At 38.6% G+C, this 15,000-nt stretch overlaps 1 protein-coding gene across 1 annotated transcript in view; it reads right to left on the bottom strand.

The window, feature by feature from the left end:
- LOC130235494 (bromodomain adjacent to zinc finger domain protein 2B) overlaps positions 1–15,000 on the bottom strand; it is an 82,371-nt gene that overhangs the window by 24,441 nt on the left and 42,930 nt on the right. The window contains exons 22-24 of the mRNA XM_056466083.1: positions 12,557–12,782; positions 6,145–6,207; positions 1,312–1,456 (exon numbers count right to left, since the gene is read on the bottom strand). Coding sequence (XP_056322058.1) covers positions 1,312–1,456; positions 6,145–6,207; positions 12,557–12,782 — 434 coding nt within the window. The remainder of the gene's footprint in view (positions 1–1,311; positions 1,457–6,144; positions 6,208–12,556; positions 12,783–15,000) is intronic.

Here is a 15,000-nt window from a genome sequence, read left to right as displayed (position 1 = left end):
AAATTGATTTAAGACCTACAACACCATATTTCAGTCAATTTATCTTCTTAAGGCCGACATTTTAAGACACCCTGTCAACAATGAAACTGAAATGCCTGGTTTTAGACCACAATAATTCATTAGTATGGTGTAGGGCAGGGGTGACCAACCCTGTTCCTGGAGATCTACCTTCCTGCAGATTTCAGTTGCAACCCTTATCAAACACACCTGCCTGTAATTATCAAGTACTGTTCAGGTCCTAATTAATTGGTTCAGGTGTGTTTGATCAGGGTTGGAGCTGAACTTTGCAGGAAGGTCGATCTCCAGTAGCAGGATTGAGCACCACTGGTGTAAGGCCTACTTTTGTGGCAAATACAGCAACAGTTAAGCTTGGGAATGCCAGATACAAGTCCTGCACAGTGGCCAGCGGGATTTTGAGCCGTTCTTGTTACATAATGCTGGTGGAGGAAGACCTTTCCTGACACTTTCCTCCAAAACACCCCAAAGTGACTCAATAATATTTGAGTCTGGTGACTGCAGGCCATGGGAGATGTTCAACCTGACATTGATGTTCATCAAACCACTATGTCAGCAGTCTTGCTGTGTGTATTTGGTATGTGATAATGGGTGCATTATCATCCTGATACACGGCACTGCCTTCAGGATACAATGTTTGACCCATTGGCTGCACATGGTTCTCCAGAATAGTTTGTTAGTCCTTGGCAGTGACGCATCAATCTAGCACAAGTACTGGGCCTAGGGAATGCCATGATACTGAGCCCAAACCATCACTGATCCACCACCATGCTTCACTCTGGGCATCAACAGTATGGGTGGTATGCTTCTTTGGGGCTTCTCCACACCGTAACTCTCCCGGATGTGGGAAAGACAGTGAAGGTGGACTCATTAGAGAACAATACATTTCACATTCTCCACAGCACAAGATTTTCACTGCTGGCACCATTGAAACCAATGTTTGGCATTGGCACAAGTGACCAAAAGTTTGGCTATAGCAGCCAAATATATGTATATTGACCCAGTGGAGCTCCAGACGAACAGTTTTGGTGGAGAGCTGAGGTGCACATTTAACTCTACAGTGAGTTGAGCAGCTGTGATTTTATGTTATTTGGACAGAAACAAGTAAATAAATAGTTTTGAGAAAGCCCAACAAATTAACAATATGAAATAAAAACTATATACTGTAAAAGTGTCATTCTGAACTAGAAATTAATTTAATTCTATAATACTATCCTTTCCTGCTTTTAAATTCTTAAAAAGCTTGTACCTGAGAGATGTTTTAAATTCAATATATCCTGATGCTGTTTGTCTCACCGTCTCCGCTCTCCAGAGCCTCCACAAAGACTCCTCCACACTGAGGGAGAGCCCAGTATCGTCTCTTATATCTGTCCTGTCCCAACATGACGGAGCGCAGCGAATGGGACGCCTCCAACAGCTTCCGGCGCAGCTGAGTCTGATGCTGAAGGACAAATCACAAGACAGATTCATCATTTATTTTGTTCCATCTAATCTCTCATTATTAGACCCAAACAGAATCTGGTGTGCAGAAATCCATAGATTTCCACAGATTATTTAGCCCATCATTGAGTCAATTTACATAAAAAAACTCAAGATCACAGTGCAGAAATGTATATAAATTTGGGGAAAATAATGAATACAATTTGAATTAACAGGGAAAATCACGATACAAATAATTGCAATAACTCATTCATTCATTCATTCATTCATTTTCTTCTGCTTTTTCCGGAGCCGGGTCGCCGAGGCAGCAGTCTCAGGAGAGAACCACAGACTTCACTCTCCCCAGACACTTCTTCCAGCTCAACCAGGGAATCCAGAGGCATTCCCAGGTCAGCCGAGAGACATAGTCCCTCCAGCGTGTCCAGGGTCTTTCACGGAGCCTCTTGCCGGTGGGACATGCCTGGAACACCTCTCTAGGTAGGCGTTCAGGAGACATTCAAAACAGATGCCCGAGCCACCTCAGCTGACTTCTCTTGATGCAATAACTCTTTTGAATTGAAATGTATTATCTTTCTTTTTCATTTTGTTGACGAGTGAGGGATGGACGTAATGTGAGACTGACAGGCAGATCGATGCAGCAGCAGTAATGCGGTCGATGTATCGGTCCGTTGTGTTAAAGAAGGAGCCGAGTCGAGAGGCAAAGCTCTCGATTTACCAGTCAGTCAACGTTCCTACTCTCACCTATGGTCATGCGCTTTGGGTCATGAACGAAAGGATAAGATCTCGGATACAAGCAGCCGAAATGAGTTTTCTTCGCAGGGTGGTAGGGTGCACCCTTTTAGATAGGGTGAGGAGCTCTGTCACAAGGGAGGAGCTCGGAGTAGAGTCGCTGCTGCTCCACATCGAGAGAAGTCAGCTGAGGTGGCTTGGGCATCTGTTTCAGATGCCTCCTGGACGCCTACCTAGGGAGGCCCCGGAAAATTGGATGAAAATGAATGAATGAATGAATCTTTCTATTCCTAATGATGTTAGGTGAGCAAACTTATTTTAATGGATATAACGGTTTAATAAATCTATTTTTACTAGCTATATTTACAGAGAAATGGATACAAATATTCATTTTCAAAAGAGGAGGTGTACTCATCCCCTACAATCTAGCATTTTCGAGTAATCTGGCGAAACTGCATTAATATTGCAAAACATATAGCAGAAATACTAAATATTGCAATGTCCATTTTTATTTGTTTATTTATTTATTTAAATTTTTCAAACAAAACAGAACAAAAAAACACATTCAAGTGACAACATAAAAACAAAAAGACATACAATACAGTGCTTCCCACACATACTTGGTTTACTTGTTTACTTGGGCGGGCCGCCCAGGTATTTTAACGGCCGCCCAAGTATATTTGGAGGGGACGCATGAATGACACTATTATTATCATCCTTTTACACTTTTTTTGCATCAGTCCAAGAAAGCCAAACATTCCTAATCGATTAACCAATGGAAAATCCACTCTCGCTCTGCATGTTTCCTACTGCTGGTTCTGTGTGTGTGAGAACCGTTAACACTCACACAGACAATCTCACGTGCAGACTAGGCATGGGATGATAACCGGTTCCAAGGTTTACCGTGGTTTGGAAAAAGTCAAGGTTTTAAAAGGGCCAAAGTTTTCTATTATACCATTCCTAAGGCACATGCAAGTTTTTCTTTTAAACATGTTTTTCACAACTATTTTATTTAATTCTTTAGGGCAACAGTACATCCAGCAGAAAATGAACCTCTGTATTAAAAGATACTGGTCCAAAATATTTTAAATGTTTGTTAAAATCAGATATATTGTGTTCAATGGGGGGAAAATATTTGTACACCATTAGAGTTGGCTAATCAACTAAATTGCCTTATTTAACTCATTTACACTTTTTATTCTTGTAATTATTATACATTTTAGCAATAATGTCTGTTTTTATTCCCATTTTCTGTTATTTAATTCTCATTTGCTGTATGTTTTATTAATTAAATGATGCTAATATATTACATACCTTATACAGATCTAAACTGCCCTAAAAGAGCCCTTTACCTGTCAGTGGGTGCACATAGCTTCTAAAGAGCACAAAAAGTAAGAGAAACAATGGATTTCTATTATTTCAATAGACTTTATTTTATTAACTTTAATCATTGAAAAGAAAAAGTGTATAACAGTGTGAAAATAAATCAAATATAGTTAAAAATCACATTATTTATTTGTTTGTCGCATGTAGTTAACCATTTATGTACTGAGGGTAAAAGGTGTGTTTCAATCAGGCTACCAAGTATACACAAGTATATTTAAAACCTGTGGGAAGCGCTGCAATATAAGTACCAAGGTCACCGGATATAATCTTAGTCACATTTATAAGTATTTATGTTTAATCATATCCTGCCATACTAAGTTTTGTTAAGAGTTACAGGCTTTTGAGAGGAAACTCAAGATGCTTTTTATAACATTACATTACAAATTAAAACATTACATTTCTTCTCAACCACTTTCCCCAGTATGAAGGAATCGTATAGGATTGTTGTCTTAAGGAAAGCATCAGCACTTCCATGCCATACACCTCTTTTACAATATCATGCCATTCACCTACAGATGTTACTAGTTGTTAGCAGAGTATTAAGGAGATATGTATAATTTTGTTGGTATTTTTGAAGAATAAATTCCCAGGTACAAAGCTTTAAAATGACATTCCAGATTTAATCCCACTGTCGCATTTTTCTCTTTGTTCAGATCTCGCCAATAGCTGTGAATAATATTACAATGCCAAAATATGTGAAAATAATCAGCCATTACATTTCCACATGCAATGTCCACGTTTTTGTGCACATAAATTAATGTATTTAGTGAAGCTCTTACTCTCATCATTTGCTCTGATTAGATACAAATATTTGCTCTTTTTAGATAAATGCAAGTGGACAAATTTGGTCTCTGTCATTCAGTAAAATACTCACATGTAAAAAGCAAGTATAGACATGTAATCCTCCTGAGACCCTGTTATTCATTTTTGTCCTCTGCGAAGGACATTTGTTTTAATGAATTTAATGAGTTCTGCCTGTGGTGTTTTGCCATAATTTTCGTAATATCCTCTACAGATGACATACAACAGAAGATCTTTGTTCATCGTTATGTCTTGCGTGATATTTTATTGGCATTTATTTTAATAAGATTGTTATGCAATATATTTTAGGTTGAATAAAAATGTCACCATATTCAAGACTAGCCATAAGTGTATTGTATTTTTTTTATTTAAATATACACATCATCTGAAAGCTGAATAAATAATTTTTCCATTGATTTATGGTTTGTTTGGAAAGTGCAATATTTGGGTGAAATACAACTATTTGAAAATCTAAATCTGCTGTTTTCAAACACTGAGAAAATCTTATATTATAAACTATCCAAATTATATTCTCAGCAACACATATTACTAGGCCCACACGGAATCTGTGCGCGCAGAATTGCGCAGATTTTCCGCCCATCATTAATTGATGAACAATATAATGAACAATATAACTTTATCTTTACTTTATTCTAATAATCTTTGGTGAAAAAATAATAATTGTGACCCATTGTATTTTTGGCATAAGTAGACCGGTTCAATACAAGACAAAAGTGTTGTGGTCACAGATAAGGACAACAAATATATATACAAATTTCTATAATAAATATATATAGTCAAGATGATGAGTAGTACTATTAGTTTAATGGGTTGTTATCTGGGAATAACATACTATGGGATGTGATCACCAATCAGAATCCACTTTTCCAGAGATATATTTTTATACTTTGTACATTTTTTGTTCAGCCACATTCTCTATATTGAAAGTCTTAAATATTTTATATTTGCTTTTATTTTTTATTGCATAACTACTATTTCTACATAATTTAGATTCTACTGTTATTATTATTTTATTTTGTTATTGTTGTTACTATTTCAACATCACCAGTGGTAGTGTAAGCATTTCACTGCATATCATAATGTATGACTGTACAAGACAAGTAAAATTTGAGCCATGTAATAATTTAAAGGGCACATAGGTTTCCCCTTTTTCAGATTTAATATGAGTGTTTTGTGTCTCCAGAATGTGTCTGTAAAGTTTCAGCTCAAAACACCCATCAGATTATTTATTCTACCTGTCATAAGTTTCTATTTTATACCTTTTAGCATCAGGTGGCGGTTTTGTTGGACTGCTCCTTTAAGGCTAGTCTTCCCCGCCCACCGTTTCTGCGTGCCTTTCTGCATGCCTTAATCCCCTCCCTCGGCTGCGTCGGACAAGCCATGTAAAACTCACTCTTGATCACATTTGATGATGATTGATGATTTTATTCCCGGTTGCTTTGCACACTTCCAGTCTGGTTGTTGATATGATTATACACGTGACTACCGGGACATGTTAATACGCAGCTGTCACTCAATTTGGTGGGCGGGGAAACCGCACTCCCACGTCAAGTTGCGGTCGATCTGAAAACCACTCCAATTGGTCCACCGTTTTTATGTTGTTAAATTAAAAAAAAGGACTGGGTGTGTTTATATCACCCTAATATGATGGTCTATGCACTATATCTACACATATGTTTGTCCAAACAGCTTGAAAAGTAGATTTTTCACTATAGGTGCCCTTTAACAAACTACATCCTGATATTAATTTACCTTGCTGAGCTTCTCCATCTGTCTCTCCAGCTCTTCAACGCTTGTGGTTTGATCGCCTTCATCCTGCAAGACAAGACCAAAATCAGCTGATCAAGCACTGATACATCAAGAATAATAATAAAATAAATAATAATAATAAAATAGCTTTAATTGAATATATTTGACCACATATGGGCTGAACAAACTATCTATAGTAACACACTCTTCTATCTATATGCTCCTAGTGCCACTTTGTGGAAAGCCCTTATATGGAGCTGGTTTGGGTGTGATTTATTATGCTAATTATTAACCTTGTGCACGCGGTGGCCCGGGCCTTGGACCGGTACCAGTCCATGGATCAATTTGTACCGGGCCGCACAAGAAATCCTTAATTATTTCCGTTTTAGTCATTATCTGAGTCTGAATGATCTTTTATTTTGAAAAGTCTTTTATTTGAAAAAAAATACCGTATTCTCTCGGTTACATCTCGGTCACTTGAGCGCCCAAATTTAACCCACAAGCAGCAAAATGAGTAAGAAACAGAAGTCTTTGCAAAGTTTCTTTGCCAAGGAGAAAATACTCAGTGAAGGACCCAAGAACTGCCAAGGAATAGATCCGCAACCCATCTGGCAACAAATCAGGTGAATCTAGCATGTCTGTGCTAGAAGAAGAACAACTGCTGGAGATTGCAAATGACCTTGTTCACATATCAGGTCTTTTGTGGGCACAAGTTTCTGATTTCCAATGGAGGTGCACTACTTGCGCACACATACCCAGATAAAAACATCTCAGCTTTTCAGAATGCTGCATCGCAAGTCACGTAACAAGAACTGAGCGATCGGCTTCATAATTTGTATAGAATATACACATTTCGGTAGACTAATTACATCAAACAAACACAGGACACCCAAACACCCAGTGCTTTTTAAATTTCTCCATAAATAAAACTTGTATCAGAGCTGCAGCAATGTATTGTCAGCTTGTCATCCTCTGAGAAAATGGTTTATGGTCACCTAGAAATCTACATACACCATCTCACCCCCTGAACTCCCGAGCCGTGGAAATGTCCGTGGTGATAAAAAGATTGGGGACCACTGATTTAGATTTTAAATTCACTAACAGCGAGTTGAAGTTCATGAGTTTGTGAATTAGGTGGAGAGTTTTAGTGAGAAGTTCAAATGTGCATACAAATATGAAAAATGTATGCATTTATTCGTGAATGAGTCCTGTTGTATTGTTCAGGAGCAGATCAGGCTCAGCTTTAGCACACCTGAAGCTCCAGACCAACATACTGATCACACTCCTGCTGATCATCACCCTGACTTTCACTGACTAAAAAGCTCAATTTCTATGACCTTCTCTGAGCAGACAAAAATGAAAACACATCTTTAAATGTGTGTTTTCTGCATCACATCTGTTTCGGACACACTGCTATAACCCAAAACAAAGCTGGACTTGAATTGCCTTGTTTAATTCCAATGGCTTAATAATCTTCTCAACCAGATTATAATATTAATACAACATTGTGAAAATACATTAAGTGAAATTTCAAGAGGATCACGTGCTTATGAATGTCCTCGTCGGGTCCCGCATTGGCCTACGATTGATTGCCTCACAGCAAAAATGTCTCTGAGTAAAGTCCCTACTAAACCAGTTGACATTTCTGTGCAGAGTTTGCTCGTTCTCCCCATGCTCATGTAGGTTTTCCCCGGGTTCTCCGGTTTCCTCCCACAGTCCAAAAACACGCGACCTAAGTAAATTGAACATACCAAATATGCATCATAGGCAAGCTCTTAGTAAGCCAGATAAAAACATCTCAGCTTTTCAGAATGCTGCAACCCAAGTCACGTAACAAGAACTGAGCGATCAGCTTCATAACTTGTATAGAATATACACATTTCGGTAGACTAATTACATCAGACAAACTCAGGACACCCAAACACCCAGTGCTTTTTAAATTTCTCCATAAATAAAACTTGTATCAGAGCTGCAGCAATGTATTGTCAGCTTGTCATCCTCAACCGGGTTCTCCGGTTTCCTCCCACAGTCCAAAAACACGCGACCCAAGTAAATTGAACATACCAAATATGCATCATAGGCAAGCTCTTAGTAAGCCGTATATCTCTCTTTAGCCATTCCCTATATCTGTCATTAGCCAGAAATGAGTCAGGGGAGTTCATTGAGATCTACCGGAGCTTAAACGCCCCTCTCGCCCTGCTAACCGGAGGGAGACCAGGGCTCGAGGATCTTTTAAGCTCAGGGCTCCCTCCTGGGACAGCACGCCAAACAAGCTGGCATGTTATTATCACGATGGACGTGCAGCGTTCTCCAGCCTCCGGCGCTTAGACTGCAGCTCAGTGGAGCTGAGCATCGATGGATTTGCTCTTCAGTGTTTGAACTTTCAGCAGTGAAATTTAAACCACCCTGAACTAAACTGAGCTTCAACTATGACATCTGTACTTTACTTGAACTTCTGTGTTAAGCTGCTTTGACACACTCTAGATCAGGGGGGCATTTCAGTGACTTCTAATTCATAGAAGGGGCGTTTTAACATTCAAGCCCAAGAAAAAAGTGACGTAATCGATGCATCTTAGGACAACAGATCTGATGCTTATATTTCAAGCATTACCTGTCACCAGTGATAATGCAAATCAGCAGGTCTTTTGCTTCACACAACTGCCGAAATATATCTGTGGCTGTTTAAATGAGCATTTTGACATTTAAATAGTCCTAAAAAATGATAATAATAAATATTAATATTCTGTCTCAACCAATTGTTGCTTTACCAAAAGTTTAAAGGGTCACGAAACAACAAAAACACATTTTTTGAGCTGTTGACAGTCATATATGTGTCCCATGCTGCTAAAAACACCATTAGGACACATATATTACAAAAAAAAGTGAAAATTGGCTGTTTTTGCATATTTTCAAGCAAATTTGTTCTTCCGGTTTGAAACAAATCTTTGAAGCTGCGTCATGGCGATTAGATACTTGTGTGTATTCCAGCCTGGAGACTGGATGTCTGTATCTGCGAGTACTTCGTGACGTCTCTGAGTGTGCAGCATTCATTCATAAGAAAGACTTGGTTCAAACCAATCAGCGCGCTCTATTGTGTATGCGGTGCACTTCATTTATATACATGATATCTTTGAAGCTCGTTTTTTTTTGGTTTTTACCTGTTATAGTGTTCAGACAGGGCGACGCAGTGGTGCAGTGGCTAGTGCTGTCGCCTCACAGCAAGAAACTTGCTGGTTCGAGCCTCGGCTGGGTCAGTTGGCGTTTCTGTGTGGAGTTTGCATGTTCTCCCTGCGCTCATGTGGGTTTCCTCGGGTGCTCCGGTTTCCCTCCACAGTCCAAAGACATGCGGTACAGGTGAATTGGGTAGGCTAAATTGTCCGTAGTGTATGAGTGTGAATGAGTGTGTATGGATGTTTCCCAGAGATGGGTTGCAGCTGGAAGGACATCCGCTGCGTTAAACATGCTGGATAAGTTGGCGGTTCATTCCACTGTGGCGACCCCGGATTAATAAAGGGACTAAGCCGAAAAGAAAATGAATGAATGAATGAATAAGTGTTGAGACGGCAGAGAGACGCCATGTTGTGTTGCCAAAACAAGTGGAAGAAGAAGAATTGTTTGGAGACAGGGGTCATCAGTGATGTGTTTATTAATGTGCTGCAATGAAGGATTTGTTTTCATTTCCCGCTATGAGAGCGCAGCTGGACTCACATGTGGATTACAGAGCACGCGACACGCCACAGAAATACGTTTGTAAGGAACTTTTTTTTTACCCGAGAGCTTTTCGCATCTGGAAATGGTGAAATCCCGATATGCTGCTCATCTCCTTTTAATAAAGACGCGGCTTCAGGTGGTGTTGATTTTCCTGTGTCTACAGATTTGGTAAGTAAGCGATCAGTGGTCTATGTTATGCTTATTAAGATGGCAAAGTTAGTTTGTATCATCAGCAGTATTCTTTTAAGTTTTTAAAGACATACTTTAGTCAGAATGATTGAGTTACTAAGTTTACAGTACGTTAATATCACTACAATATTATGGACTGAAAGATCCGCTGTAAATGCTGCTCTCTGAATGTAAACACCGCAATCAAACTATTACTGTCGTGTAGGGTTTATGCCACATTTTGTGACAGGATAGTCTTTACATAAATGAATTTCTGACGCTACCTACTGAGTGCATCCAAGTTACAGAGAAATGCAGAGGTTTTTTTCTCCCATATGGCGTACAGTATTAAAAATTCCATTAAAACTGCACTCTTTCAGCAGGTTCTTGTATGCAATATCTCGTTTGTCAGGTGAGGGGCATGCATGAAATGTTCCTGAATGAAAGTGAAATTGCCAAACTGCAGTTAAAGTCCACAAATTAATGATTTGGCAAATAATTCGATTACTAATGTCCATATAAACACTTCTTAGTATCTTTCTTTTTTGTAAAACTACAACAAAGAGGGGGAAAGTATGTACATATTCACATTAACTTGAACATGAATAATTCAACCAGCAATAAAATGTACAAGGTTTTCATATGAGGAAAATCTATTTAATGAGACCATTTGAATCGAATATTAACAAAATTAGCATATTTGTTACACCACCAGCATAACGTGTAAGCCATGAAGAGGTGTTTGTACAACAAAATACAGGTGGTTTAAAACTGATAATAATCAAACAACCCTTGAATATTTACAAAAATAGAGCTTTAGTAAAAATAGAGCATCTATGCACATTTATTTCAGTGTTTAAATCAGTCCCAGAAATAATCTGCATGTGTGTTACTCTTGACCGCATGCTGAGAGAAACTGAAAGTAAAACTGAAATACAGTATAGTATAGTGCAGTACTTTAAACGTCCAATAGGTGGGGGCTCAAAACCCCACGTGTCTATACTTAAATATAATCTCATTATATTTTTGACATTAGTTGCGGGCAGGAGAGAGGAGGAGGGCGGGCCGTAAATGGCCTGGGGGCTGGGAGTTTGAGACCCCTGATCTAGATTGTAAAAGCACTATATAAATAAACATGAATTGAATTGAATTACAAATCATCAGCTAAGTGTGAACTCCTGAAATAATTATTATTTCAAACCAATGGGGCTCTATTTTAACCATCGAGGCACAAAGTCTAAAGCGCAGGGCACAAAATAAGGCGTGTCAGAATCCACTTTTGCTATTTTAAGGACGGAAAAATACGCTCTGCGCCGTGCCGCATGGTTTGTGCTACATGTGTAACAGGGTTGTGCTTATTCTCTTAATGAATTATGGGTGTGTTTTGAGAATAAACCAATCAGAGTCTCATCTCACATACCCTATAAGAGTCAGTTGCATCGTGCCATGATGCATTTGCTATTTACATGACAGACTTTGTAAGTGGAAAAACTGAACACTTCACTTGCGAGAAAACAGTTAAACAGAGCATCTGCAGAGCGAGGATAAAGAATGAGCCTCCGCCATTCAGCCTCTTTACTTTCACTTTCTCTTTCTCTATTTAGTGAATAAGGAAACGTGTTGTACACACAGACATCCATTAGCCTACATAATTCATTTAGTTTGTTAAGCACAAAGATTTGTTTTAAAACTATTCCTAAACTCAGTTCTAATTTCCAGCAAAGGAATAAATGAACAATAATAATGAAGTGTGTTCAAAAAACTGAGTTATATCCAAACACACATCCTGTTCTCATGCCCCATATGGTCCAAAATCTGACAGGTGGACAAATCTAAGCTTGATTTTAATAAAACAAATATAAATATGCATATAGTAAATAATACTGCTAATAATAATAACATTATGCAACTGTAAATAGTCAAGAATAAACTAAACAAACCCCCCCGAGAGGAAGGCAAGGCAGTGGTTTTTATATTTATGTCGAAAATAATATTTTTTGTAATATTTTAATTCTTTTTCATCTGTATTGCTGTACATCCTGCGTGTTTTAAGCAATGTGTACGCGAGGCGCACAACTAACCCGCTCTGCACTGGACTTTAGAGCAGCTTTCAGCTGGTCTACTGCGCAGTATATTTTAGTTCCTCAAAATAGCAACATGCCAACAATGCGACTTAACACACCTCTTTTCTAGACCGAAACACCCATGAGTCCACGAAGTGGCGCAAATGGATTTACTATTTAAACAACGTGGCAGAAAACAGGAAAAATAAGGCTGTGCTGGTCTGAAAATAGCAACACATTGGGGCAAACACGTCTAGCGCCTTATTGCGCCAGGTGTATGTAAGGGCCCTAAGACTTTAAACATGTGACCAGTTGCCGAGACAAAAACACAAAACAAACAAACAAAAACAAAAGTAATTATAAAAGTAGTAAATATCTTGTAACCTAATTAGGTATATTTTCTTGGTAAGCGACCATTTATCCCACATAATATGGAAAAATTACATTCTGATAAATGGAAAGTTTTGCTTCACCTCCTCCTCACACGCCTCTGCTTTCTTCCCTTTCTTCACCCCAAACTCATCGTCCTCCTCGTCCTCCTGTTCATCACTGTCTTCATCTTCCTCCTCCTCATCATCACTCTCGCCTCCTTTACGCTTACGTTTCCGGCTGTTGACAGGAGTCCCGCTGGTTTGACCCTCCTCTCCTATAACACTGCTTTCTCTTCTCCCAATCCTCTTAGCGTAGATGCTTCTCAGTCTGAACAACAACAGCAGCAATACAGAACGCATTATTAATCATGCATCACACAACTAGATTTGCATTGGCAGATTATTACGAAATTATAAGGCAGGATTTAATAATAATTATTTTTATTTTTCAATACAAATGTATTTTTTTTCTAATGTTTTTTTTATTTATTTACTTATTTTATGTATGTATGCACTTGTGTATGTACATATGCTATCCTATTATGTATCATGTAAACAGACCAGTGACAATTTACAGCCATATCGCACTGCTATGAGTGTGATAGTGTTTATACAACAGTTTGACGACATAATCGTGTATATAAAATAAGAAAATCAAACACGGAGAGTCTAAAAATCCTTTTGTACGAGGAACTACTTTCTTCCGCCATTCATTCACATCTGCAGCTGACGTCAGAACAGCAGAAACCGCTGCTAATTTACCATCATCACTTCAAAGCTAGTGTTTGAATGATTCTCAAGAGTAATGTCTAAAGTGATGACAAAACAGCTGATTTTGCTCACATTTTAAGATTATAAGGCTGAACAGCATGAAATGCCATCAGTCTAGAGACATTTAACAGTATTTCTCTGTTGCAATCCTGATATCACTTTAAGTAACGTTGCAAAGCAAACACTACCAGATTACTATGAAATAAGTACAGCCCTACAATATACAAAAGAGAGAGAGAGATTGACTAAGAATGTCACTTACCTGTTTTATAATGATTTGATCAGGTGTAGTTTGAAATTACGCTGAGTTTTTCTCCTCTAAGGGCTTATTATGCTGTCTCTGTCGCCATCTTTTGGCGGAAAAATCAACTGTTTTTGTTCTGTTCAGTATGACATGCTGATGGATGCCGACGTGCTGAATCTTCGAAATTATAAGCATTTAAATTAGTCACTGTCCTTATAAATAAATTCAATTCACCTTTATTTGTATAGCGCTTATACAATGTAGATTGTGTCAAAGCAGCTTCACATAAAAGGTAACAGTAAATAGGAACAGTGTAGTTCAGTTTGTAGTGTTTAAGTTCAGTGTGTAAATAAAGTGTGTAGTTGCAATCTAAACAGCTACATTCTTGATGTGCAATGATATGCATCTGTATTTCCGTCTTGTTAAAGGGGCACATATTTTACCCCTTTTTCCAGATTTAATTACTATCGTCACTTTAGAGCTAGTGTTTGAATGATTCTCTAGCGTAATGTCTATAGTGATGACAAATCTTTAGTGTCTCCAGAATGTGTGTCAAGTTTCAGCTCAAAACACCGATCAGATTATTTATTAGACCTTTCAGAAGTTGGTCATTTTTAGCTCTGAGCATCTTGTGGCTGTTTTTGTGGACTGTGCCTTTAATGCTAGCTCTCCCCACCCACCGTTCCCACTTGCCCCCCTCAATCTTCACCCTCGGCTAGGTCAGACAACAGACAGACATGAAGGAAGCAGATCTCACGTAATGTTTGTGAGAAATACTACAGTAAGAAGTATACCAATGATTATTTGATGTATTTGTTGTGGAGTTGCAATGAAGAGTCACACACAATGTCGTTACAAAGTTCACACGCGCACACACAGATACACATACGCAGCGCGCGTTTTTGCAACGGCAAATGTGACAGGATACACGTTAATATCCACTGCTGTATGGACATCCGTTATGTTAATGTACAAAATAAACCTGATTTAACGACAACAAATCGGGATTAAAACTACTGACACGTGGCTGTGGTGATAAAGTAAAGCGGAATTGAATCGCTGTAATTCATTAAAAACATTTTAAACTTGTAAAACTCACTCTTGATCACATTTGATGATGACTGATGATCACAGAGAGCTGAACAGATCTTTTAATCCTGGTTGCTTTGCACACATCCTGTCTTGTTGATATGATTATACGCGTTACTATGGAGACATGCTAATATACAGCTGTAAATCAGTTCGGTGGGTGGGGAAAACAGCTTACAAAAGATGATTTTCATCATAGGTCCCCTTTAAAATTGGGAACTGTGTATAATGCACTGAATTGGCTCTATCACTGTCTCTTCACTCCACCAATAGCTGGTGTGAGGTGAGCGCACTGGCGCCGTTGTCCTGTGGCAGCCGTCGCATCATCCAAGCAGATGCTGCACACTGGTGGTGGTGTGGAGACAACCACCCCCCCCCCCCTCATGATAGTGAAGTGTGTTGGGTGTATGATCATACACAGTAAATGCACTATATAAACACA

The sequence above is a fragment of the Danio aesculapii genome, chromosome 9 (genome assembly GCF_903798145.1).
Source record: "Danio aesculapii chromosome 9, fDanAes4.1, whole genome shotgun sequence".
Taxonomy (NCBI): Eukaryota; Metazoa; Chordata; class Actinopteri; order Cypriniformes; family Danionidae; genus Danio; species Danio aesculapii.
Note: the sequence above shows the minus strand (reverse complement) of the source record. Positions and strands in the feature narration are given on the sequence as shown.